Source organism: Brachyhypopomus gauderio, chromosome 6 (assembly GCF_052324685.1).
Source record: "Brachyhypopomus gauderio isolate BG-103 chromosome 6, BGAUD_0.2, whole genome shotgun sequence".
Lineage (NCBI taxonomy): Eukaryota > Metazoa > Chordata > Actinopteri > Gymnotiformes > Hypopomidae > Brachyhypopomus > Brachyhypopomus gauderio.
The window spans coordinates 20,973,208-21,000,892 of record NC_135216.1 but is presented as its reverse complement, the minus strand read 5'-3'; the positions used below and the strand labels follow the sequence as shown (position 1 = coordinate 21,000,892).

Sequence of the window (27,685 nt, the reverse complement as noted above, 5' to 3'; positions counted from 1 at the left end):
CCTCAACACTCTGGAGTTAACAGAGCATCACACAAATAATGAACATCAAGTCACATCACCGTTTAATTTATTTTGGGTGCGCTATTGCAATGGGTTGCAATCCCTCCTTGACATACTATCTGAACAAATAAGCAATGTTACTGTAATAAAAGGACAGTGGACAAACCATTGTCTGAAATTAGCAGTACACATACACAGAGTTTTATACCAAATAAAGACTGGCAGACATGTGCAGCCACATCAAAGCTTGCACACTGGTCTCTGCACATGGTAAAATGTGTATGCCAGACAAGATGATACAATTATTTTCTTTTGCTATGATAACTAGCTACAAGCTTGTTTGTAGTTACCATGTGCCACAATTTCACTGTGCCAAATAAACAAGAAGGAGAAAATGTGGTTTTTATTTTATTAGACATCACAATGATTCATAAAACACAGAACAGGTTTCCCATGTTTATAAATAAATGCCCCACAAAGAAAGGAACTCTTCCCTCAAAAAAATAATAAAAATGTTTTAGAGTGTGGTAGTTTGTACAGTGTTGGGTGTTTTGACCATAAAGGGGCAGGACGTGTCATAGCACTGCAGCTCAAACAAATGAACGAAGGCACATTTGGTCTGGCAGTAATAATGAGAAAGCTGAAGGGTGGAGAGTGAGCAGCACAGTCCTCTTTAATTGATCACAGCCTATGTGTTTGACACCATCAATTCAGACAGATTTACAGTACATACAGTAGCTATGCAACTTTTACAGCCATTGTGGTCGTTTGAAAGCAAAACTGGTTGAGAGAATTAACATCGTTTTTAAGTTAAATCATTTTTATGTCATGATGATTGTCTTTTTTTCCCCTCAAAATGTTTTCATCTAAATGCTCACAGGTAAGACATGATGCATAAAGGTACTTAAATTCTCATTAAATAACATAATTCATTTTAATATTCTGATTAAGAAGGTGAGCTGATCCTAATAGCATAAGGAAAAACTGGCAAGGCTTCTCCAGTATGTCCCTTGTGGTGATGATAAGCGTCCTGTACTACACTGTTGTAGTGACTACCTAAGCCAAGCCACGGTTCAGTTCCAGCCATTTCGGAGCAGCCTGGAGCCCACATAGCATGCAGACATCCATTCCATTTTTAGGACATGGAAATGAGGCAGGAACACAATAGAAAGAAAAAGACTAAGCTGTTGCATTCTGATCTTCAGTGTAAATTCTCCATAGTTGCATGTCCAAAAGAGCAAAAAAATCTATCTATCTATCTATCTATCTATCTATCTATCTATCTATCTATCTATCTATCTATCTATCTATCTATCTATCTATCTATCTATCTATCTGCTTTAATTTTTACATTTACATACTCTCTTTGCTTTACTAAAACACAATACTTTATATCAAGTTTGGCTAATTAAAGCAATCTTGGAGATCACTGCTGTTGGTTAATACGGGTGGTGTATCTCAGCTGGCCTGAGATAATTCCACCTGTTGTCTCTTCACCCTTCAAGATGTTTGGATATGAAACTTATCTTACAAATTGCTGATATAACATTTTGGTTATCATCTATCATATGGCATAGCGAGTAGAGTTGAGAACCAGTCAGAATTCATATTTACAGCATTTAGCAGCCACTTTTATCCAGACTTATAGTTGTGAGAATACAATTAGAGCAATCAAGGGTTATGGGCCTTGCTCAGGGACCCAAGAGTGGTACTTTGGCCATGGAGGGATTTAAACGAGCAACTTTCTGATTACTAGTCCACTACTCTACTGAGCTAGCCCTGCCCAGAAGAGGCCATACATGTCAGGATTTGCAAATCACATAAGTCATAGGACGTGGCACAAAACACATGGCATAGGACGCAGGTCCAGTCTACGTCACGGGGAGGATGTAAGTGAGCAGTCATGTAGGATGGGAAGCAACTGATTAACAAGCTCTTTGGCACACGTGTGCAGTGAAGCTTTTAAACAGTTTGTCTAATATGAGTACGCCAAGAGTGCTTGTACTATATGTAGTCTTGAGGACAAGCTACTCATAAATAGTATGAACATCTAAAATAGAACTGTGCCCAAATCATCAAGTTGCTGCTGCTGTGCTAAAGGGAGACTTTCTCTCTTTCCATTCCAGCCAGGTTTGACTTTAAAGATCTACTGACAGCATCAACACAGATGCAGTATACAATGCAAACAAATCATCAATTACAAATCATAGATTCCAAAATTTCTAGTAACATGTTAGGTTGTCATCACTAACAAACCTCTTCCACCCGTTCACTCCATATTATATAATTGTGCTTAACAGGGCCTGAGAGACGATGGCTGAAATGAGGCATAAAATAAAGAAACTTATGCAATATGTGCTCATTGTGTTTAGGACAACCACCAATCATGCCATGCAGATTACACAGTTCCTAACAATTTACATTTATATATGACCGAAATAGATGTTAAAATAAAAGTTCAAAAATTTAATTTTACACACCACCATTTTCTTTTCTTTACTTTTTTAGCAGACATTTGACTAAGAATGAAAATGACTTAATAATGGTATTTACAAGATATCTTTTGGTACTTGTAACCATGTAAAACTTAAAAGAAAAAAATGTTGGTCACTTGGCAAATCAAAAAGGTTAAAAATATATATAAAAATACTTTTTTGCCATATGTGAAATACATTGCATATACTACAAGACAATTTCCTTAAAACCATTGATTTTCAAAACACAGGCAAAGGCAGGTAACACCGAATAAAAGTGCATTGAACTGAATGTTTGCAAAATATAAAGTACTTAAAGATGCAACATTTTAAATTAAAGCACTGTACTTTCAGCTATCATTCCAAGTTGTTGTTCTATTGAAGTCAAATTGGCTAACAAACTTCATTCATGTTCATTAAAACAAGATGCTAAATGAAAGCAAAAAGAATTTTACTCATGTTTGATAGTTTTCCCCACATACGGCTGAAGGTTTTTTTTCACTGAAACAGCATCGGCTCAAATCAAACCATGATCAAATCAAAGCATGATTTAAATACAGATCCAACAGTGATCAAAACATTACGTGATATGGATTGACCGTACGCAAAAGTGGGAAATCTAAAAAATGACATCGAGCATGTAAGATAGGACTCCTTCAACCACGTGTGTAAACTGAGGTGGTGTCTGTGGGTGCCCGGCTGTGGCTTCCATGCTGTTGGTTCAAGCTGATGCTGGGAGACAGACGGCAGTGGCGTGGGCAGATAAAAGCCTGGCCCCTCTAGACTAACATCGGCGCCGACATGAAACTTTCCCCACGGCTGACACCAGCAACTGGGGTCCCATGGTTGGTGTCCAGGCTGTCATGGCTGGCAGGCTCGTATGGAGGAAGCAGGTCGCTGGCACCTTCGTCCATACCAGGAGGGTGTCCTGAACCCTGCCAAGTAGAGGGGGTGCCACCATTTGCAGGACTGCTGGGGTGGTCATCGTCAAGGTCCTAAAGAACAACAAAAGTTTGAGTATGTGGACAGTTTGAGCTATCTCGTAGCACAGATAGTATTAACACAGATAAAAGCAGTATTAACGTAAATAGATGGTACTAACACATGCTTTAAACACATGGGTAAGTTCAGTGTGCTTTCTTTGAAATCCTATTTCAGACCATATACAGTATGTGACTAGTGTTCTGAATCTGAAACTGCAGCAGAGAAGGATGAGGGCATGTATATGGTATATGAATCTTCTATGTGGTACTGGCTATGAAGTTGTGGACAACATACAAGGTTTGAAAATGAATCTTTTGATCCATCCAAAAGATACTGTATCTGCAGTCAACCAATTTCAATTTAAGAATGCTTATTCCAGCTAGGGGGCATTGTATTGTTCATTACTGTTTATTGGGCACCTTAATTCCCATGGTACTTTGTGTTTTTTTTCTTCTTCTTCACTGTAAGAATGGAGTACTCAGTTGTCATTTGTTAGAGCCTCATCAGAACTGTTTGTAATCCTTTACCATCTAAGAAAGAGTGTTGTACATAAGCTCCCCTCTCTTAGTTCATGAGCAGGCAAAGTGGTATGTGTATGTAATTTCAAGTTATAAGTTTCAGATGTTTTTTGTGTCAACGAAAATGTCCCGATAGTCTATCCTCCATGTGCATTTCCTTTTAGTTCTGCAATGCAAGAATGTAGGTGTAATGACACCGTGTTAGGGTAAAAGTGTCTGTGTTACTGCAGCCCAGCATTAAACATCTGTTAAAGGAACCAGAGCTTTCTGTGTCATGACTAAAAGAGGAATAGGTACATAGCTATAGAGTCTTACAGACATTTTCCCTCAATTGGTCCCAACAAGCAAACAAACATAAGTCACTATTAGCAACCCCAAGCATATGTATTAGCTAACTAGCTATATAACACAAGAATCTGTCATATTTTAACATCAACAGTTTGAGTGAGTGAGTTCCTCTCTATTGCTGTGCATAAACAAGAGAGCCAAGTTGCTTTATGTTGAACAATTATTGTTTGCTGTGGCTATAACTAACCACTGCAAAGCACAAAAATTTGTTGTTTTATTATAGCCACAAATATATCTCTGTGTAGAAGATCTCTGTGTAGAAGATCTCAGTGTAGAAGATCTCAGTGTAGAAGACTAGCTCACAATCTAGCAGGGCTCTAGGATCTGGCATTTTTCTCAGCAGCATGACAAAAGACCACTGAAAATCAAATCTTCCTTCAGAGATTACAACGCATTTCAGATATTGAACTGTTGACACTTGAACTGAATATGCAGTTCAGTGGCTAGTGGTCTACTCAAAATAAGTTGTCTTCTTTTTAAATAAATAATTACATGATCATATATACCTATAGTCAGTATCTCTTTCTATAATTCCTTATCTTTGAACTGTAAATTAAACCCATTTGTTTTGAAAACAGTGCTTCGGGGCAGCATCTCTAAGACTTACACGGTCACAGAGGGAATGAAACCCTTCAATCTTAGCAGCACCTCTGGAGTCACTTAAAGGACCATGAGTGTGTGTGGGGCCACCTGACACACACTCCTTATAGGAGTAATTGGCTTTACGGCTATCATGGCTGATGAAATAACCAGCGCATCATATTAATCCTCATAAAGGGCCTTTGGCAGTGTTAGTGCTGTTCGTCATACAGTGCTCTGTGTCATTAGCTGTTGCCTTCAGCGTGAGTGTGTAGCTAAGCTGTTCACCATGTCATGGACCATTTAATGTCTTTTGTGAAGTAAGTAAAATGGTTAACTGTGATATCATTATATGGATATTGTTTGGACAAATAAATCAAAATTATTTCTGAGGTAGTGGTAATGTGTGTGTTGTGTGTGTGTGTGTGTGTGTGTGTGTGTGTGTGTGTGTGTAGCTGTGGCTGTGGGTGGGTGTGATAGAAAGCGAGAGGCTGTGTAATGAATAATGAATAAAACTAAAATTAAACCCCCACAACACTGCAATTCTAAAGGACATGTTAGTCACGTAATGATACTGTTTCTGCTAAGAGGTGAGAGCTAGCATCAACGAGCATTATAATCACCTGTTATTTTAGAAGAAGCACCTGCTTTGTACCTACACTTAATGGCCACTTTATTTGATATAGGCTTATCTTATATATAGCTGCATACTTGAGGTCTTTATTAGCACTCACATATGGTCAATCACCAGGGCCGGAGTGGGACACATTTTCAGCCCGGGAGTTTCATGTCCAAATCCGGCCCAAAATTATTTTTCCCTCCCAATCGGCCCAAACTAGAGACTGACATGAGCCGGCCCATCGGGAATCCTCCCGAATCTCCCGATTAGCCACTCCGGCTCTGTCAATCACCCTGTGTCTTATAACTGTTTTCACTACTGATCAAATACTACTGGGAGTATTCTCGACACTACATTAACACTGGCACTTTAGTGGCATGGTTGTGACTGTTTAGCTGGTACAAGTTTTAATACACACTGCTGGGTTGAGGGTGGGTCTATAGTGTTCTACTGTCAGAAAATCATTATTGATGAAGATACAGAAGAATACAGTTGGCTATGACAACATATGTGCATGTATCAGAACACCTACATACACAATTCATGGACTCTCTAGGATGTCTCACACTCCATGTGCCTTACAAGGGCTTCATGTTAAAGTGATGTTTCCAATAAAATGGCAGGTGAATGTATACTGAATTATGTTAACTGAAAGCTTTGGAGCATTATTATTCATGTTAGTAAATTTAGCTAATTTAATGTAGGTCACAATTCCCCTGCCATGGAAGCCTTCCTACCTTCTGGTTCTCAGCAACTTCCGACAGTCTAGAATAACTGACTTTCTGCTTGGTCTTGCAACTGTGACAGATTTTAAAACCCTAACTCCAGTAAAAACAAAACAAAACCCTGCACACACACTCAGAGTTATTACAGAGAACGTGGGCGCAGGTCTGTTCTCCTAGGTGCGTGATCCTGCCGGTCTCCTCCCTTGACTACTAGGTTCATTATATTTGATGGATGTGAGCTGAGCTCGTTTCATTAAGATGGTAAGAGGAAGCAGTTTCAGACTCGGGAACCGCATCTGCCCCTTCGCCACTTTCTCCTTGGTCTTCATTTTGTCTCATCATACAAAAATGAGGAGCACATCTGCTCTTAAGAAATACGATGTGCTCCGACGTGGTACGCGCACCCTTGGCCGCCTACGCTGAGCCAGCACAGACGCAGAGTGACTAAAACACCATCTCTCAATATGCGTTATTCTAATTATCAGCAACAATAACAAACAAATGCACCGCCATGCCGCTATCTTGACATGTAAGGAGTGCATTCTCAGATACTGCACAGCTTGGTCAATGCCAGTGAAACAAATCACAGCATCCAGGTGCCCAGAGAACAGTGGTGTTCAGGGCTAAGTGTGCCTTCACCAGCCGCATGAAAATCACAACTCAATTTTAAGCCCTGAAGCCAAACCTACAGGAGGGTGGCAGCCATATAAAGGTTTCATAACCTCCCTTCGCACTCATTTCACACTGTCACTCAGGCGACAACATTTGTTTTTAATGCCAAAAGCCTACAATGCTCGAAAGACTTGATGCTGCTTTTGGTATCTTGACAGCAGGGGAACAGGGATGTGTGCGCTATGTAAAGACCAGTGTAAAATATTTGCATCATGCTCAAACGAGGAGTTATGAGGTTAAATCCAGCCCTTACAGTGATTGGTTCAGCAGCAGTGGTGTCATAGTAGTTGGTCTCGTAGCGGCTGAGGGGCGCAGTTTCAGTGGCCATCAGTGTCTGGTCCTTTGGTTTATGGAGCTGGGGGGGTGCAGGGGGATAGATAGATAGATAGATAGATAGATAGATAGATAGATAGATAGATAGATAGATAGATAGACAGACAGACAGACAGACAGACAGACAGACAGACAGACAGACAGACAGACAGAGATTATTCTGAAATAGACAAAATGTTCATATGCACATATGCATTCTGCCACGCACACACATCTTTTATAATGATTTTTATTTTTTATTTACTGATAAAGCAGTGTTTTACTGTAGCTGAATACACTGCCTCCACTTAAACCTCTACCCACCCTTAAACTCATACTGCTGAAACCTGGCTGCTCTTTTAGTTTTCAAACTGAAAAGCATTTCTCATGGGAAAATGTCATACTTTTCATGTTTTCCTAGCATCACCCACTCAACACAAGCAGCTCTCTACATTCATACACACACTAGGAATTTGGGCACATGCAATTAAGCCACACCCTATCCATCCCGATGTGCAATCAATATACATTATCCCATGTTAACTCCATTTCTAGCTACCCTTCCCACAGCTCTGACTTCCAGGCAACTGCACAGCTTGGGCTGAGAGTGAATCTATGGGGCCCTCTGGGAAGATGAAAGCTATTTTAAATGCAAGTCAGTCTTTCTCCAGTAGCGAATCAAATAATCACAGAATCACTGACTAGACAGCATGTGTGGTGCGTGCAAGCAATCAGACCCGTTCCATTCAGCTGCGGTGAAACCATGCCTAATCTAGACTTCGTTGCTGTGAAAGCTGGGATAATCAGAACCGTCAATCGGAAATCTCAGCCAATCGGAAATGTTGCTTCGTTAGCTTGACATGCTGTGCCATGCACAGGTGTGCATATTCTTTGAAGTGCAACTGTACTATAAAAACAGACTATACATTTTAGAGTTCTAGTTTGTAACCACCTGCCAAATATACCAAATTCACAATGAGTAAAATGTGGTAGAGGCTATGAGCTTAAGGATACATGCTGTCAGACCCATGAATGGTAAAAATAGCGTGAAAATGTTTCAAACTTGATTGACAGGAGAATCATCCACTCACCATCTCGGTAGAGCTGCCTGCCTTCACAGGGGGAGGTGGCCTGTACTTAGGCGGCCCACTGCTTACATAAAGCATAGAGGGGTTAGCTGTAATTATGTTTCATTCCTATACTGTGGAGGTGTAAATTAGAGCGCATGGTAAATGGATGAGGCAAAAATAGAATGGAGGTTGTAGATGTGCCAGAGTGAGATTTTACAGGAATAGAACATGAGCAAGAAATTGATGCTTAGGTGTATAGGCCACATGCATATACATGTGTGTGGGCGCATGTGTGTGTACACTCACTCTCCATTTTCAACACTCTGTAGGCGTTTACGGTACATGGCTACTGCGGCTCCGATCAGGCACAGGATGACAACGACAGCAATGATCCCACCGATGATGGCCCCCGTCATGGAGCTCATAGGTTCCATGCGTTTCTGTACTGGAAGGGTTGAAAAGGCGAGAGCTGGGATCATACTGTTACAGCCATTTACGACAGATGCATATGCATGATGTGCTGGAACAGGCAACATCTCCTGATTGCATGTGTCTGAGACCAGCCATAGGAACAAAACTCAAGATGCACCTAGCAGTAGTCAGCTTGGGTATATGTGTGTGTGTTGGTGTATATGCACAACATAACCCTTGTAGCATAATCCTCATGGAAATTTTTGGTCACTTTGGGTCACTAATTTGGCTAAGAGTGCAGGTCATCATCGACCCCTTTCTTTGGTGCAGCACACTAAGAGTAAGACACTTCCCTGCTCTGGGATTCACAGGCAATGTCTTTACAGACTTGCTGTTGGAGTGGGTCTGCTAAAATTAGACTTCCCATCACATTCATGGAAACTGATTAGACAGAGAGAGAGAGAGAGAGAGAGAGAGAGAGAGAGTGAGAGAGAGAGAGAGAGAGAGAGAGAGAGAGAGAGAGAGAGAGAGAGAGAGAGAGAGAGAGTGCTTGGTAGCTCTGATACTGAAACATTAACATGCAAAGTTAACCTTTTGAAAGGCAAAGGGGAGACAAGACAAGTTAACAAACAGTTGGACAAACTGTTGGACAAACAGTTCATATAGTGTAATACCAGTCTGATCCAAAGGAGGAGCTGTACAAAAATTTATATTCTATCTTAATGGTCTATTTATCATCTTATGGTGGCACTCTAGTTTTGAATTAAATCCCTAAGCATCCTGGGTGCCTAATCACAGCTGTATTCTCACCACACCTACAACAGACACACACAATCTGTATGTCAAGTCAATACAAGAATGGGGTAGATGCCAAAACCTAGATTAAAATGATGTATACACTCTCTCTCACAGAGAGAGAGAGAGAGAGAGAGAGAGGGAGAGAGAGAGAGAGAGAGAGAGAGAGAGAGAGAGAAGCAATCCCTGTACCTGCAAGGGGTATCTACTACAACCTGGTAAATGTGTGCCTACAGACAATAATCCATGCTGTGGTGGGAGGAGACAGGGACATGGCAGGGAAACGATGACTGGACTGCAGCCAAGAATATTGCATAAGGTCTGTTTGGATGCTTTTTTTATCTAGTTGCTGAACCCCACCCCGTACTTAAAACACACACACACAATGACATGCACTTACACGGAAGGCTCTTCACTATGACATCTGAACTGCTCTAAATGAAGCAGAATTTGCCACTAATGTTCCCTGATGGCAGATAACTTGAGAGAGAGAGAGAGAGAGAGAGAGAGAGAGGCAGAGAGAAATGTCATTTCACTGTTGAGCAAGCTTCAACAAAATTGAAATCACAAATTCCAAACACAACAAAGCTGTGACATGCCATCATTTAACAATCTAGAGAGATCCAGACTCCCTTCAGGGCCTGGTTATAACTCACGCTCCTAGCAGTTCCTTGTTTCCAATCCAATCCTTCTAGAAAAATCTGCCCATTTCACGATAGCCAAACCCTGCACTCCCCCTCTCAGCAACATTAGCACGGTTTGTTGGGCAGCCGTTTAACATGCTCAGACTGTGGCACAGTGTGTCGTGTGGTGCGTGGCAGAGGGAATGTGGAGAAGAGCTCATGGTGGAGGGTACGTGGCAAAGGGCATATGGAGAAGGGTACATGCAGAAGGGCAGGTGGCAGACAAAGAGAAGCCCTTAGCAAAAAGGTAGTATACTTAAAAGTTCATTTTATTAAGTATACTTCAGTATAAGTATAAGTATAGCAAGTATATATATATATATACAGACCATATACTTTAAATGGAGTTGAAAGTATACCAATTTAATACTTTTTCGGACTAAATTGGAACATTTCTCATAGTACACTTGAATAAACTTCTTTTTGCTAAGGGAGGGCACATGGTGGAGGGCATGTGGTGTTTTCACATCCTGTAGCTTAATTCTGAGAGTGCTGAAGAAGGGTCTAAGTGCTCAGTAACCAGTAATATGTGAGGAGCTCTGCAATTCCAGCCCCTGGTGTTGAAAAGCAAAGGGGCCAACGTGGCTGCTCCTTGCAATGAAACTCATGTTCTTCTGAATCATTTATTAAAGGCAAGGGAGACAGGAGAGAATGGGGGTGGGGAGCAAGATGAACATAAGAAAGTTTGGAGAAGCCTGAGGTATGAGCATAAACATCTTAGCGACACAGGAAGAGGTAACTAAGAGTTCCCTCACTTTTAATTGAGTCGCATTTTAAGGTTCGTTGTCACTGCCAGTAAAGTAACAGGCTCTTTACTCATGCTCTTCTGCTCTCTTAAGGAACGTGCTTCTGCATGTTTGGATTCATTGTTCTCAGAGAAGAAAGCTCTGCTCCGTCTCCACCTCGCTCCGCATACTGCCAACACAAAGCCAAAGAGCGCACTGTGAGGAAAGACCTTTTGTAATGGTAATAATCAGCGAAAATTGTGTAATTCTGACTTGTGAAGTCCTCAGTAGGAACCGTTACAGAATATTTTTTGTTATTGCTTTGCATCTTGCTTGCATGCCCCGTAAGAACCCTGTGCAACTGAGCCACACAATCAAACTAGCTTGTGTTGAGGCTGGCGTGGTTGGTCATTCTGGCTGTAGTGTTGAGGCTGGTGTGGTTGGTCATTCTGGCTGTAGTGTTGAGGCTGGCGTGGTTGGTCATTCTGGCTGTAGTGTTGAGGCTGGCGTGGTTGGTCATTCTGGCTGTAGTGTTGAGGCTGGTGTGGTTGGTCATTCTGGCTGTAGTGTTGAGGCTGGTGTGGTTGGTCATTCTGGCTGTAGTGTTGAGGCTGGCGTGGTTGGTCATTCTGGCTGTAGTGTTGAGGCTGGCGTGGTTGATAATTCTGGCTGTAGTGTTGAGGCTGGCGTGGTTGGTCATTCTGGCTGTAGTGTTGAGGCTGGCGTGGTTGGTCATTCTGGCTGTAGTGTTGAGGCTGGCGTGGTTGATAATTCTGGCTGTAGTGTTGAGGCTGGCGTGGTTGGTCATTCTGGCTGTAGTGTTGAGGCTGGCGTGGTTGGTCATTCTGGCTGTAGTGTTGAGGCTGGCGTGGTTGGTCATTCTGGCTGTAGTGTTGAGGCTGGCGTGGTTGATAATTCTGGCTGTAGTGTTGAGGCTGGCGTGGTTGATAATTCTGGCTGTAGTGTTGAGGCTGCCGTGATTGGTCATTCTGGCTGTAGTGTTGAGGCTGGTGTGGTTGATAATTCTGGCTGTAGTGTTGAGGCTGGCGTGGTTGGTCATTCTGGCTGTAGTGTTGAGGCTGGCGTGGTTGGTCATTCTGGCTGTAGTGTTGAGGCTGGCGTGGTTGGTCATTCTGGCTGTAGTGTTGAGGCTGGCGTGGTTGATAATTCTGGCTGTAGTGTTGAGGCTGGCGTGGTTGGTCATTCTGGCTGTAGTGTTGAGGCTGGCGTGGTTGATAATTCTGGCTGTAGTGTTGAGGCTGGCGTGGTTGATAATTCTGGCTGTAGTGTTGAGGCTGCCGTGATTGGTCATTCTGGCTGTAGTGTTGAGGCTGGTGTGGTTGATAATTCTGGCTGTAGTGTTGAGGCTGGCGTGGTTGGTCATTCTGGCTGTAGTGTTGAGGCTGGCGTGGTTGGTCATTCTGGCTGTAGTGTTGAGGCTGGCGTGGTTGGTCATTCTGGCTGTAGTGTTGAGGCTGGCGTGGTTGATAATTCTGGCTGTAGTGTTGAGGCTGGCGTGGTTGGTCATTCTGGCTGTAGTGTTGAGGCTGGCGTGGTTGGTCATTCTGGCTGTAGTGTTGAGGCTGGCGTGGTTGATAATTCTGGCTGTAGTGTTGAGGCTGGCGTGGTTGGTCATTCTGGCTGTAGTGTTGAGGCTGGTGTGGTTGGTCATTCTGGCTGTAGTGTTGAGGCTGGTGTGGTTGGTCATTCTGGCTGTAGGGTTGAGGCTGGTGTGGTTGGTCATTCTGGCTGTAGTGTTGAGGCTGGCGTGGTTGGTCATTCTGGCTGTAGTGTTGAGGCTGGTGTGGTTGGTCATTCTGGCTGTAGTGTTGAGGCTGGTGTGGTTGGTCATTCTGGCTGTAGTGTTGAGGCTGGCGTGGTTGGTCATTCTGGCTGTAGTGTTGAGGCTGGCGTGGTTGATAATTCTGGCTGTAGTGTTGAGGCTGGCGTGGTTGGTCATTCTGGCTGTAGTGTTGAGGCTGGCGTGGTTGATAATTCTGGCTGTAGTGTTGAGACTGCCGTGATTGGTCATTCTGGCTGTAGTGTTGAGGCTGGCGTGGTTGATAATTCTGGCTGTAGTGTTGAGGCTGGCGTGGTTGGTCATTCTGGCTGTAGTGTTGAGGCTGGCGTGGTTGATAATTCTGGCTGTAGTGTTGAGGCTGGCGTGGTTGGTCATTCTGGCTGTAGTGTTGAGGCTGGCGTGGTTGATAATTCTGGCTGTAGTGTTGAGACTGCCGTGATTGGTCATTCTGGCTGTAGTGTTGAGGCTGGCGTGGTTGATAATTCTGGCTGTAGTGTTGAGGCTGGCGTGGTTGGTCATTCTGGCTGTAGTGTTGAGGCTGGCGTGGTTGGTCATTCTGGCTGTAGTGTTGAGGCTGGCGTGGTTGGTCATTCTGGCTGTAGTGTTGAGGCTGGCGTGGTTGGTCATTCTGGCTGTAGTGTTGAGGCTGGCGTGGTTGGTCATTCTGGCTGTAGTGTTGAATGTTGTCACCCTCTCACACACAACAAATCAAACACGTTCTCCTCTGACATCAACAAGGCATTTGCACCCATAGAACTGCCGCTCACTGGATGTCTTCTCTTTTCCTCTGTTAAACCCTAGAGATTTCTGATTGGTCCCTGATGAGCGGTAATAGTGTCTGCCATTCACAGATCTGGTGTTTACCCCACCTCCCTCTTACCATCATTTAGATAATGTCACACAGAGCCTCACGTCACTAAAACCTCTAAACAAGACCCCTCCTCCCTCAAACAGCCCATGCATATACAAAGCAGGCCGCCCTTTAGAAAAGAGATGGCCACAGACCATGCATTCTGATCTTTGCGCTGAATGTTACGATGTAATGTGCAACCAGAGAAAAATCTCTTTGTCTGTGTGTGGCTTTGGGACAGACATGCAGTAGAATAATGAAGCCAATTTTCCCCTGTCGGCTTCAGATACGACGTCTCTGTGCAACTCGCCAAGCCCCAGCGCAGCACCAGATTTGATCCATCTGTCACCCCACTTAACAGATTCAACGCACTCGTGCGGCATTTTTTATTTCTGGCAAAGGGGTTTATAATTGCTTCGAGTCTCTATGTATGCAACATCTCAGGGTTCAGCTGGGTAAGAGGTGTGTGTGTGTGTGTGTGTGTGTGTGTGTGAGACAACACCCCCCCCCCCCCCCCCCCCCCCTCACACACACACACACACACACACACATGCATGCAGTTTCATTACTAAAGTGCAAAAGTGCATTTTACTAAAGTGCATGGCATGCAAGATGGAGTCATCTTCTCAGATCTGGTATGACTGGATGACTGGAGCTAGGTTGTGCTCTTACATCCCCCTTCCAACAGTCAGCACCTAACTCCATCATCTGGCCTTTAACCCAAATGCTTTTCGCCTGAAAAGCACAGATCCAGCATAAAAACAATATTTTAACACACTTGAAAAAACATTGCTTGGTCTGTATTAATACAAGCCAGTATTACAGACCACGCACTACAAACACCTAAGTACTTGATTTTTATAATTAAGATTCACAATTAAGTATTTGTGAAAATAAAGTGAAAATTAGGCCTACAGGAAACTATCCTACAATGAAGGAATTTCATGTGACCGTTTTATCTACTTTAGATACATCGTTATTGTTGAAGATTTTATGTGATTCAATTAAATAATTGATTACTCAATGTGATTCAGTTAACTAATCTATCAGTTCAGCGACTCCTTTAGACAATTCCAATGAAAGGAATTGTCCAGGAATGCTGTGAAACCCCTCATAAGCTTCTTACAAAAGAGGAAAAAAAAATGGACGACGACATAATGAAATTGCAGAAGCAATGATTTATCAAAGCAGATTATTTGGTGGACATAACAGTTAAACCTCAAAGGAAGTTCCTGGTTATGTTAGCATGTGAGTAAGCAAGGATGAGCTCATCCCATTGCCACGAGATGACTGCCGCTCTATCCAAAATCAAACCACCGCGGACCAAAGCCTTTTGTGGATTCACTAAGCAAAAAGCCACATCTCCTGCAGGCCTGTGTATCAAATGCTCTCAGACAATCATCCAAAACAACATGTCATTTGTTTTGCTAGCTTAGCTGAGAATATTACTGCTCCCTAGAGTCACATTTGAAGATAAACAGACCACTCCTTTGCCACTACTCAGAGGGTGTAAACATAGTCCAGCAGAGCAAACGCTCTAAAAACCCTGATCTTATATTTACCACGTATCCACATGTTCTACCCCTAAATGAGTATAACATATTTTGCTTAATGTAATTTGCATTCGTAGTAAAACACTGTATAAGACAGTTTGTTTCATGCTACTTACTTTTGAGCTACAAGGGATTATAAATAGAGGAGAGCATTGATAAGTGTCACGTTGTGGGGGGGGTCCCCCTACCGGTCGCCCCCGGTTACAGCGGCAGCGGTCCTGTTTTTGGTCACGTGATGTTCGTTCCTCAGGTGGGCGGGACCCGTGATCAGTCTCACCTGAGGGTCGTTTGTTCGTCTATATACGTCTTGTCTTTGTACCAGTTGACTGCTGGTTATTATTTCCTTAATCTGGAACCATGCACGGGTTTTTGGTTTGCACACTTTCTATTAAACCATCCTATTTCCCTGAGACTTGGCGTGATCGCTTCCTTTTTGAGTTGCTCACCCTGCCCGTCACAGAATAACCAGCCACCTTCGGAAGCCGCCAGTCTCCTTTGCTTTCTCCTTTGTTCGTGGTCATGTCTCGTGGTAAGTGTTTGTCTACGTGCTGTGTGTTTGTCGTGTATTGCCTGAGAGAGTGTTGAGTCTGTCCCCACTCGTCCCGCCGTGTTTAAATGTTGTTTGTGTTTAAACCCGTAAAATCACACGGCGGTGACTAGAGCTGGGGACCGGTAGACTCCGCTCTCGCCCAGCGAAACTACCGGTGCCTCACATTGCGCACGTCCGTTGTTCGTTATCGTCTGTATGTGTGTGTGTATGTACGTTGTGTTTTAATAACGACGCGGACGTGAGCGAGTGTGTGAGTGTCGTGGTGTGTTTCGCTGGTGGTGTTTGTGTATGTAGACAGGTCCATCGATGCGTGCTGCGCGCTAGAACGCGTGAGACGTGATTCTCTCTGCTCCTTTCGCCTCGCTCACCCGATATCCCGTGGTGACGGGGGTGAGCGACTGCGAGCCCGAGAGACGCGTCGCTGTGGGCGTGACGCGCAAGCCGCTCGCGTATAGCTCTCTCTCTCTCCAAAGATCTGCGGATCCCGTTGGGAAAACGGTGAGAGAGAGAGAGAGCTAGAGTAGGCGCGTCGCGCTCCGCAGAGCGCGCGCATCGGTGGTTCCTGTCCGTTTGTTTGTGTTCTGTCTTTGCGTGTTCGTATTGTCCTAGAGTGTAGCGTGCTTTGTTTTATGTAATTCCTCTCTTGCACCCCTCTTCACGGTGTGTGGGGAGGGGCCCATTAGAGGTCCCGTGCCACTGGATGTGGCACGGAGGGCACCTTGGGTGCGTATATGTTAAATGTTGTGTCTGTGTTTTTGTTTTGTTATTCCCCAGAGGGGCCCCCCCTAAATATGTTTTTGGGGGGGAGCTATGGGGTTCCTGAGCCACGACATGTGGCTCAGAAGGCACTGCTCCATCAGGAGACCTGACCGGTTGGGAGGGACCCCTGAGCAAAGAGGAGCCCCTGTACCCCTTTGTAGGCGGAGGACGCCTGGGGTGTAAGGACAGGGTGTCTCCTCAGGCCAAGAAGGGGTCCCTTCCCCCCTGTGTAAAAGGGGGGTCAGTGGTCGGAGCAGTGCGCGTTTTGTGTTATGTGTTGTCTGTGTGCGTGTGTGTGTGATGTGTTGCAGGTCGCTCCTGGAGGTGGACTGCGGCACTCCCGGACCTAGTGGGGTCTCCAGGCGGAGACCCTCCCCTTCAAGCTCGGGGTGACCAGCGTGTGCCTGATGCGGATTGCCAGGGCCCTGGTCTCTGGCGCTCCTGGGTTGGGTGGAGGAGTCCACCTTGAGATGAGGGGCCCCGGGAGGGGTTCACTCCCCAGGAGTCTGGGGTGACCCCTAGCGAAAAGGGCAGGGGTCAACTCCGAGCAAGGAGGTAGGTTCGGGAGGTGTTTGTGGAAGCCGTGGCCGCACCCCAGTGTGGCGGCCTGCACACATCCACACCTGTGACGTGTGTTGGGCCATGTGCTCCCGGTCCGCACACAGCGGTGGGGCTTAAGCGGCCTAAGGCCGGTTAGGGCGCGAGGGCCCTGTGACCGACCGGGGCGTGGTTATCGTCTTGTTGACGGCCCGGTCGGTCCAGGGTCCCGCCCAGGAGGCGAGCTAACTTATGTGTTTTTATGTTTCAGCTCCAGGACTGCAGGGAACGGGTCCCTGCCTGGTCTGCGTCCTGTGACGAGGAGCATATGTGTTTTGTGTTTTGTGTTTCAGCTCAGGACGGCAGGGAACGGGTCCCTGTCTTGTCCCCGCCCTCCCGCCCCTTTGTTGTGTTTTGTGTGCTGCCGCTGTAAGCCGCACATCCGGAGGGGAGTGCGGCTTTGGTGGGGGGGTCTGTCACGTTGTGGGGGGGTCCCCCTACCGGTCGCCCCCGGTTACAGCGGCAGCGGTCCTGTTTTTGGTCACGTGATGTTCGTTCCTCAGGTGGGCGGGACCCGTGATCAGTCTCACCTGAGGGTCGTTTGTTCGTCTATATACGTCTTGTCTTTGTACCAGTTGACTGCTGGTTATTATTTCCTTAATCTGGAACCATGCACGGGTTTTTGGTTTGCACACTTTCTATTAAACCATCCTATTTCCCTGAGACTTGGCGTGATCGCTTCCTTTTTGAGTTGCTCACCCTGCCCGTCACAATAAGCTCTGGAATAATCAACAGCAAAATATATTTCACTATGAACATTGCAGGTTAATCCGGGTCAAAGGCTGCAATGATTCACTGCAATAATACTATTAGTGGATCAATGAGATGAAATTAGCTTTCCAATCAATGAACAGATATGGCGAACGAATCACAACACCCCAATCACACACCACTACTGTCAGGGTCATTATCAACAAACTGTTCAAAAGATAATTATCAACTGACTGAGAAACCATTACAGTTAACTGCCCAATAACGTTAGGAAGAAGGGCTTTACAGGACCTCTCTCTCATGTGACTTATCTCTAAGGATTTATATCCAACCCTGAACTTTAAAAGCTCTGCACAAATATAGCACACTACATACTATAAAAAGACATTTACCACCTAAGTAGCACTGAAGTCAGGAATGCTTTTTAAAAAATAAAAATAAAACCTTCCCTATAAGCTGACAGTACCAAAACTGTGTGTGTGTGTATGTGTGTGTCTAGGTTTGCATCACTGGGAGTCTGGGCTAATCTCCTTTGATCCTTCCGTAGGACTAGCACATTTCCACGGTTTGGGGATTACGTGTGACGACAGTGACATTGTGTGTTTATGTGCGCATGTGTGTGTGTGTTTGTGTCAGGTTAGTCCCAATGTACATAAGCACCTTCCATGCAGTCTTATGTTGCCACCACTTTCTCTCCTACGATCCCGTCTCTCTCTCTCTCTCTCTCTCTCTCTCTCTCTTTCCCTCTCTCTCTCTCTCTCTCTCTCTCTCTCCATTTCTCCCTCTGTAGGTGAACATTCTGCTCTGTTTGCTCCCTGTGTGTGTGTGTGTGTGTGTATATATATATATATGCATGTGCGCTTGTCACATGGTGCATTTCCGCAGAACTATCATGGTGTGTTTGAGCACAGCAGGGTTTCCCTTTCGCCCCCCCCCCCCCCCCCCCCCCTCACACACACACACACACACACACACACACACACACACACACAAACACATACACACATGAAGCCCCTGACATCCTATCCTCTAAGCAATTTCAATGCTTAACCTGCATCCACTCCTTCCGATCAACCCCCTCCTATCATCTCATCCTCACCACCACTGTCACCACTTTTCTCCATCACTCCATTTCTCCTCTGTTCCCTGACCTCTCCACAGCGCTGTTAGTCTGCTCCTCCTCCCCACTGAACTGCACCCCACCACCCCACCCCACCTCCTGCTTATTTGTTCTCTGTTCTGCCGTGATCCATTGACATTTGCCTTTATCCCTGCCAATCACCCGTTGCAGTAGCTAAAGCTTGCTGCTGCATTCTCCTGGCTCTGGGGAGGAGCAAACATATGCAGGAGCAAAATCGACTTAATTGACTTAACCCGGCCCTGCTACGTTTCCTTGCCTCACCCCATCTCTCCACTGTTTCCAGCACCTTTAACAACGACTGAGCCATTGCTCTGTTGTGCCAGGAGAATAGAAAAAAATAGCCATCTCTTTCTCCCTCTCTCTCGTTCGCTCCCTGTCACTATGTGCAACTCCTGCCATCTATTCCACTTTGTATTCAACTCGCATACGCAAGGCCGGTTTACTACTCTATTTGTTGGTCCTTCTAGCTCACTTTCCTGCTCTTCCTGGGTCTCCAGAAGGCTGCTTGTTTATCTGCGTGAATGATTAGGTGAAACTCCAGCTAGCACAGCCAAATACCGTTATACCCTCGCTCCAGCCTGCATTCCTGTGTATACACATATATGCATGCTTGCGCCTGCGCACACACACACACACACACACACACACACACACACACACACACACACACACACACGTGTGGCATGCATACATCCATCAACCAAAAGCTTTTTCCTCCAACTCCCTAAGCTGCTCCAAACATTTCAGCCCTTCTCTTTCTCTCTTTTTATGTGATGGAGTCAGAGGATGTGAGAAAAACAGAGAGAGAGTGAGAGTGAGAGAAAGAAAGAGTTAGAGACAAAGTTAAAGAGAGAGAGAGAGGGTGTGCGATGGGGACTCTATGGACAGCCTAGTGTACACTTATCCTCCACTCCAGCGCTGAGCGTCTGTCTTGTGGTTGGAGAGGGCAGTAAGGGAAAACACGTTTAGAAAGAGCAGAGAGAGCTGGGACAAGACCCATCCCATTCACGAGCAGCCTTACAGTACTTTACAGCACTGACTTACGGCCCTGGCAACACAGAGAAGGAAGGAAACTAGAAACATTAAACAAAGAATGATAGCGGAGAAAGGGACTGAAATAATAAAGACAGAAACGGTGAGCTTTCTTCTCTCTTCAAATTTCCATCTGCTAACCCTGACAGCGAGGCACGATCAAAGCGTTCATAGAGGCGACTCTACCGACTCCAGACTTGTTTTTGTTTCGTGTGCACTCGTTAATGGTGGGTGGCGGGCGGGAGCCATAGAACCGCATTAACATTCACTTCATTCAGCCCCTACTTCGCTCCCTACACAAACAGAGAAGACCAAAGAGCGCGTGCTGAAAAGCGCCGGCAGAGGGAATTCCAAAGTCGCGGCCACAGCCGGCAACGTGAAATGCTTTCTCCAGAAAATAAATACACAAAGAGGGAGTGTGAGTGACTGTTCGGATGAAGATACGACATGGCCTTGCTCTATCAGAGAGGAATAATTAACATTTTTTAATTGGACTTAAAAAAACACCAGAGTTGAAGTGGTTGATGTCGTTATTGTGATTACTGTGATATCGTCATTACTTCTAGAACCCATAAGAAAAGATTTTTCAACTACCTGTAAGAATATAAATGATCACAGTATGAATGTTATATGAACTTACATAAATGCACAGATGCTTGCGATGGGTAGGCTACTGGGGCGAACACAATATATTTAAACAGAGTAAACAATCCGCCACAAAACACATGGGCTAGCACACCTATGTCGGCCAGAGCAGGGCTCGTGACTTCCAGGCAAAGCAGGAAAATCAGAAAGAGTTCAGATATAGTGGCTTGTCCTCCATGTAAGCATTATGCATATTAAGCTCTTAATATCCATGCGCGAGCGACAGACAAAAAGTGTCTAAAAAGGTTGCGACTGGCTGCTCTGGCAAAACGGGATCTCTCTATGATATTTCTGCTACAGTAGTACTTGTGAAACAGGGCAGACACGCTTTTATACACGGTGCAGGCAGCCCAAATCAAAACTTACCATCAGCTCAGAGAGCCATTTCGCAGTGTGTCTTTCTCTCATTTGCCTCTGTTTTACCAACAGAGATGAATGAGGATCTGTTCCGCTTAGCTCTGTATTACACTGCAGGCAGAATTCAGGACTTACATTCATCATTTACAGCAAATCCTGGAAATATTTTACAAATTTTATTTCGATATTTTTTTCTGTCCAATTCTCTGCCCACACACTAAGAATGGTAAAAACTGTACAACTTAAGTAATTTGGTGTTCAAAGAAGGCTCATACTTTCTCATTACGCTCAAATTCTAATGTGTTAAGACCTGAGGCGCTTTGTTTCCAATTAACATTACTGATATCTGCTTTCTTCACAGAAGCCAGTTATTCCTGAATAAATTAATTCGACCATGATGTTTTACCTGCCTGCTCTTTATCCCTGTAGTTCTTAGAGTATTCTCTCTCTCTCTCTCTCTGCTTCACACACTCACACTAATAAGCATAACCCATCTAAACATCTCATGCATCATATTCGCCTCTCCACTCCCTTCAGAGGCATCTCCCTCCAGAGGCCGCGAACGTAACATGCATTACGTCCAGATGTGGGGCGGCGTGCGCAAATAGGCTGTGGAGCGGTAGCTTCCGATCAAACCGCACCAAGAAAACTGAAGTGGTGTCCAAACACGGACAAAGAGATCCATTCGGTTCCTTGTCTTATCAAAGCGCCCACTCCTACGTACTTTGTTTCCGAAGTCACAGTGAAAACACATTTCTCTAATTTTCTGATCGTTTTCGTCTCTCGCCTTTGTGCGTTTGCGAATTCCAAAGAGTTAGGTTAATAGTCTTCCTTTTTGTTTGTGACATTTCTAGGCTTAAAAAGGTCTCGGCTGTTGCTAATTGCACCGAGTGGGATCAAGCCATAAACACCGGTTTGACATTAATAGTGACTAATGATATAATTTGTGCGCAGTCATGTGTGAGAGCGCAGTAGCGGCCCCTGCTAACACTGGCGGGCCACTCAGGAGTACTAACTCACTCATAAACGCACACCCACACTGCCTACGCTACCGCACACGGTCTGTTCGGTACATATAACAGTATTTTAAAGTACAAATCCACAATAACTACATTAATGGGTTTCACAGCATATACACACAATCACAGCAGGAGCTCATCTTTATTAGCATGTTTTAATGTACATTTAGTCAGGGTCACCTTGAGTTTATGATTAGGAGAACTGTGTTCAATTCTGTATTTACAAGTGCAACCCCTCTCTGAACCTCTGGCTGTTCAAATGTCCTCTGGTGCATGCCTCTCAATCACATGGGTCACTGAGTGATGCTGCTAATAGAGGCTTTAATAACAAATCCCTAAAGATGAGAAGATCTGTGTAATCATTCAGTCCCCCCCCCCCCTTTCTCTCTCACACACACACACACACACACACACACACACACACACGCTGTTATGCACACACACATTCATTTTATCCTCTGACACCTCAGCAGGTTAGCACAAACCCAACATTCCAAAGCTGGAATTCAGAGGCATGTCAAATTCTGTTACCGTGGATACCAGACTGCCCACATACACCTAAATACTTACTAAATATAAACTGCCTCTCTTTTTCTGTTGTATATTCACTCATTGTTGCTCTTATCACACAAGCATACAAACACACACCTTCAGGCTTCCCTCTTCCTGAGGTACCACCTGTATTTTTAGGAACATGATTATTGTCCCCGGTAAAATCAATGCAGACCAATTGGAAAATATGCTGGCCCATTCAATACACCCCGACAACCTGTTTGACATCTTCCCTGTGTTGAACCATGCAGCCCCCACAGAGCACAAGGTCTTTCCTGGTTGCGGTTGCAGTACCACCCTGAGAGGAGCAAGCGTTTGGCATGCCACCCCTATTTGTGTGATTGTGTGTGAGAGATGTGAATATGGAGGGATTTGTAACAAAGTTCTCTGGTGAACCCAGAGACATTTTAAATCTGGGGAAAAAAGAGAGAGAGAAAGAGAGAGAGAGAGAGAGAGAGAGAGAGAGAGAGAATACATTTGAGGCACCTAAAAACGAACACATCACACTTCCTTGGCCTTTCATGGCCAAAAGGGGAACATGAGTAAACAAAGGTCTATCTCAAGGAGTAACACACACACCCACAGACAGACAAGAGGTAAACACTTAACACAGAGGCACATACACAGAGGGACAGATAATAGAAACAAAGCCAGCTACTTACTTGGCCTTTAATGAACATGGGGCCAAACACCAAACACCTCTCACACACATGCAGTATTACCATGGCAATGTATAGTACGATAAAAACAGACCTTCTATAATAGCCAGTTATGGTAATATGAAAATAATGTGATCACTCAACAAACACAATTCTTCTAGGTGTACCCACACACGCAGATACACACACAGATGCTCTAAGAGTACCTTCTGAGCACTTGTAACAGGTCGGCTAGTCACTCTGAAGACAAGCTGTGTATTTAAAGCAGTACAATACAGAAATGGCACACACACACACACACACACACACACACACACACACACACACACACACACACACACACACACACACACACACACACACACACACACACACACACACACTGTCCACCCACCCACACCCTTCACTAAATGTATCATTACAGCAAAGAGGACTATAAGCATGTTAGTTATGCAATATAACCACTCACAATCCCATTCAGTTCCAACTGTAATCCTTAACATCGCAGGGGCCTAGAAAACAACATCCTGCACTCAACACAGGGTTGATCAAGGGTTTTCTTCCTAATACTTAACCCTTATATGGTCCAAGGGTCTGTGGGAACCATTTTAATACTCAAGATGCAGATGACATCAAGTCATTATAGGAATAAATCATGGACATGGTTAAGGAATAGTTTTTTTTGATGATGCCTCAAGGTGAATGCAGTACACAAGAGGTGAATATACCATACATCTATCTAACCGTGTGTGTGTGTGTGTGTGGGAAAGAGAGAGAGAGAGAGAGAGAGATAGAGATAGAGAGAGAGAGAGAGAGAAAGGGAGAGAGTAGAAAAGTCAACAAACGATAGCAAGAAAATACAATAGGCCCCAAACTGAGTTTCTCACAGCTAAAACAATGACAAATATTGTTGACTTATTAATTCTGTCACTCTGTGTGTGGGTGTGTCTGCGCTTGGGGGGGGGGGGGGGGTGTATATCATTCAGCCCCCACAGACAGAGAGATGCCTTACAGATGGCATGTGACACTGCTTTACACACACACACACACATAAACACACACACACACACACACACACACACACACACACACACACACACACACACACACACATGCAAATGTTTTCACAGTAACTCATCTATGTGTTCACAAGCACATAAATTATCACTTTAACTCACACATGTATATATGCACACACACGTGCAGAGGACATAAGAGTTAGCCAGCAATAGAGTGGCACACTGACACTACAATGGTGGGGTCTGCAGTCACTCCAGTTGACTTGGTGGACAACAGATTACTACCTCGTATGTCCACACACACGCATGCACGGAAAAACACGCAAATGTATGATAACACTTTTTTTCAAAAAGCACTTAGTCAACTTGTACATAGTAATCTGTGTTTTGCAGGAATTTCTCTGTGGGAAAAGTGCAGTAAACTCAGTGATCCATGTCAGTGTGCTTTGAGGTTTAGGAACAAGGTGACAAAAGAGTGCCACTTCTTGTCTCACCTCGTGAGTGCAACTGCTGTATGGTCAAAAATGATCAGCTGCAAAGCACAAATTCCAATATCTGCATGTCCAGTTCAATTTAATAATAATAATAAAAGAAACAAATCTGCTTGTCCATATGAAATTCCTTTAACAATTGTTAAAAATTAGGTAATACAAATTCTAGTGTTTGACATACATGCTAAAAAATGATGCTTTCTCCTAAACAAACAGAGTGATGATATTGCTGGCATTATAGAGACTCTTACATAATGTGCATGACTAATATTTGGAATCATACTGCAGAAGGCAGTGTGTGTGTGTGTGTGTGTGTGTGTGTGTGTGTGTGTGTGTGTGTGTACATTTGTGTGTGTGTGGGCGGGTGTGTGTGTTGTTTGATTTAGGCTGGTAGGTTTGGATCCAACAGTGGGTATGTATTCACAGTGTACAGCTGCTGCCTCTGACAGGTCTGTCATGCAGGACATGGTTGATGGCCTGTCATCAGCGCAGACCCAAGTGGAGCACACAATCCTGACTGCTCGTCACACTAAACGGCTTGGGCGGCTACGCGTGCTTGAATGTGTAACTGTGTGTGCGTGAGGTGCAGGGGTCAGCAGCACAGCACAAGCCAAGAAGTCCTGCAGTGCAACGATTTGTTCCATACTGGGTTTGTTTGTTCCAGTGTGTGTGTGTGTATATGTGTGCATGTGTATATATGTCTGTCTGTCTGTCTGTGTATGTCTACATGCAGTCGTGAGGCTTTAAGTCAGACTCAGATCAGAGACCCATCTCACACTACAGACGAGAGCATGTATGACAGGGGAGAGAGTGGGAGAGGGAAAACAAGAGAGACAGAGAGTTCTACAGAGATAAAATAAAATAAAAAACTAAATGAAAAATCTCATTATTCAGGATGGTGACAATAGGAGAAGTGTCTCACCGGAGTGAGTCAGAGAGAGGCAGACGCAGAAAAGACGGTTTGTATCAGCTACAGTCAGAAATCAACAAAGAGACACCGAGACTGAAAGACAGACAAGGAGGGGGGAGGGGAAAGAAAGAAAAACTGCAAGTAGTGAAAAGAACAGAGATGAGCAGAACAAAACAGCGACCCTGCGAAGGGAAAGCAGCAGAATGAAAAGCAAAGAGGGGAGAGAAATGAGCCCAAATCTAACTGGAGGAGCTGCTGATGGGGGGATGATGAAAAGAGCAGGAGGAGCGAGGGAAGCGGTGAATAAGATGAGGGGATCACTGGGAGATGTTTCCTAACAAAAAAGAAAGAAAGAAAAAAGAAAAACACACAAAAAATAGACATAAAACATCTTTAATAACTTGCTAGCCAGGTGTTCTTATGGATGTGGAACACGTTGTAGTCTGCTAGCTGTAATTAAGGAGAAAGACAATACCTTTCATGGGGAAGACATTAATACTACTGATGTTTGAGTCTTTATTCTAAACTTTTAGCATTTTTTCTCCATGCTGTTGAACTGTAGTATTTCCTTATAGTGCTATATTTCTTTTATAGGCTTTATAGGTTTACAGATACACTATGTCACTCTTTTCACTCTTGTGATTAGTTCAGTACTAGCTACAGAGCCAAACTACAGAGCCAAACACACACACACACACACACACACACACAATAGCAACATTGCGTCAATTAAGTTCATTCATTGGTATACTAACGAGAATGACAACACACACACACACACGCACACACACACACACACACACACACACACACACACACACACACACACACACACACACACACACACACACACACGCACAGAGCCTGGTTATTTTAAATCAAAAATGTTTAACACTGAATACTTCTAACAAACATGCTCTGCTGTTCCAAAGCTTTGATAGTGGTAATTAACAACAAACAATGAACCACTGCAATCAAAGGTATTTGCAGGTTTACATAAGAGAATGTTGTTTTACATTGTTCAAATGCCATTGAGTGACATGTATACCATCTACAGTCACAGCAAAAAAAGGTCTACCTGAGTTTAAACATAACATCAATAGACTAAAATAACTAAAGCCCTCAAATATGGTGTTTAAGTCATAATTAGCAGAAATGATTATCAGCACAGCAGCACCAGTAACTGGAAAACACATTAATCCACCTACACACAAACATGGCCTAGATTACCAATTATACCTCCTCTCAAAAAGATACACACACACACACACACACACACACACACACACACACACACACACACACACACACACACACACAAGAGTGGTTAACCTTTTATAATTAGTTTGATCTAACCTGAGCCTTTAAGGAGTATATTTGATTATCTGTTAACATTTCTAATGAATCCTGCATACACAACATATTAAAAATGCATTTGTAAGATATTACATGGAATGCATAATAAACTGATTATACATAGGTACCATTTAGTTAAAAAGGTACAGTTTCCAGAACCTATGGCTCTTTAATGCATATGGCTTGCGATCTTAATTATTTTTTTAAGATTAAAAACATTTTCTTTTAAATCAGTAGCTTAAAAATACTCATCTTTGTTTAGAGTCAAACATACGCGTTACATGTCTGCTACCTTAGTAGCCCTTGTTGATTAAAGTCTGTTTTTCTGGAAACGTCAACTCAGCGTCCTGCTCCATTCCTCGCTCGTGACAGCAAGAAGGCCTGAGATGGATTGTGCTCAGGTCAACAAACATATAAACATATAAACTTATACAGTATCCTAGGCAGCCCGTCAAATATAAGGTGGTGGTTTTATATTCACCTTGCTGTATTCTGAATATTGAGCTGGTGAAAGTAGAAAAAAACTGTGAACAGCTCCAGTGGAAAGTATGGAGAGCAGCAACTCTGCACATGGGTTGGGCAAGGTGAAGGGATCTCCTCTAACTTGGTGCTTTGATGGTGCTTTGATGGTTCTCGATGGTGCTTGGCAAGTATGAATATCTCAGTCCAATATAATTGGGAGAGATGCTTGAAAGTGATATGTGTGAACATGTGAAGAGAATTTTCCAGAGGATGAACTTATTCCTGTGCGGAGTTGGTGCTCCTGAC

At 44.1% G+C, this 27,685-nt stretch overlaps 1 protein-coding gene across 1 annotated transcript in view; it reads right to left on the bottom strand.

Annotated features, from left to right (window-relative positions):
• Positions 1–655: 655 nt before the first annotated feature.
• Positions 656–27,685, bottom strand: part of pvrl2l (PVR cell adhesion molecule related 2 like) — a 162,752-nt gene continuing 135,722 nt past the window's right edge. Inside the window, exons 7-10 of the mRNA XM_077009580.1 lie at positions 8,608–8,746; positions 8,323–8,380; positions 7,173–7,274; positions 656–3,469 (exon numbers count right to left, since the gene is read on the bottom strand). Coding sequence (XP_076865695.1) covers positions 3,254–3,469; positions 7,173–7,274; positions 8,323–8,380; positions 8,608–8,746 — 515 coding nt within the window. The 3' untranslated portion in view covers positions 656–3,253. The remainder of the gene's footprint in view (positions 3,470–7,172; positions 7,275–8,322; positions 8,381–8,607; positions 8,747–27,685) is intronic.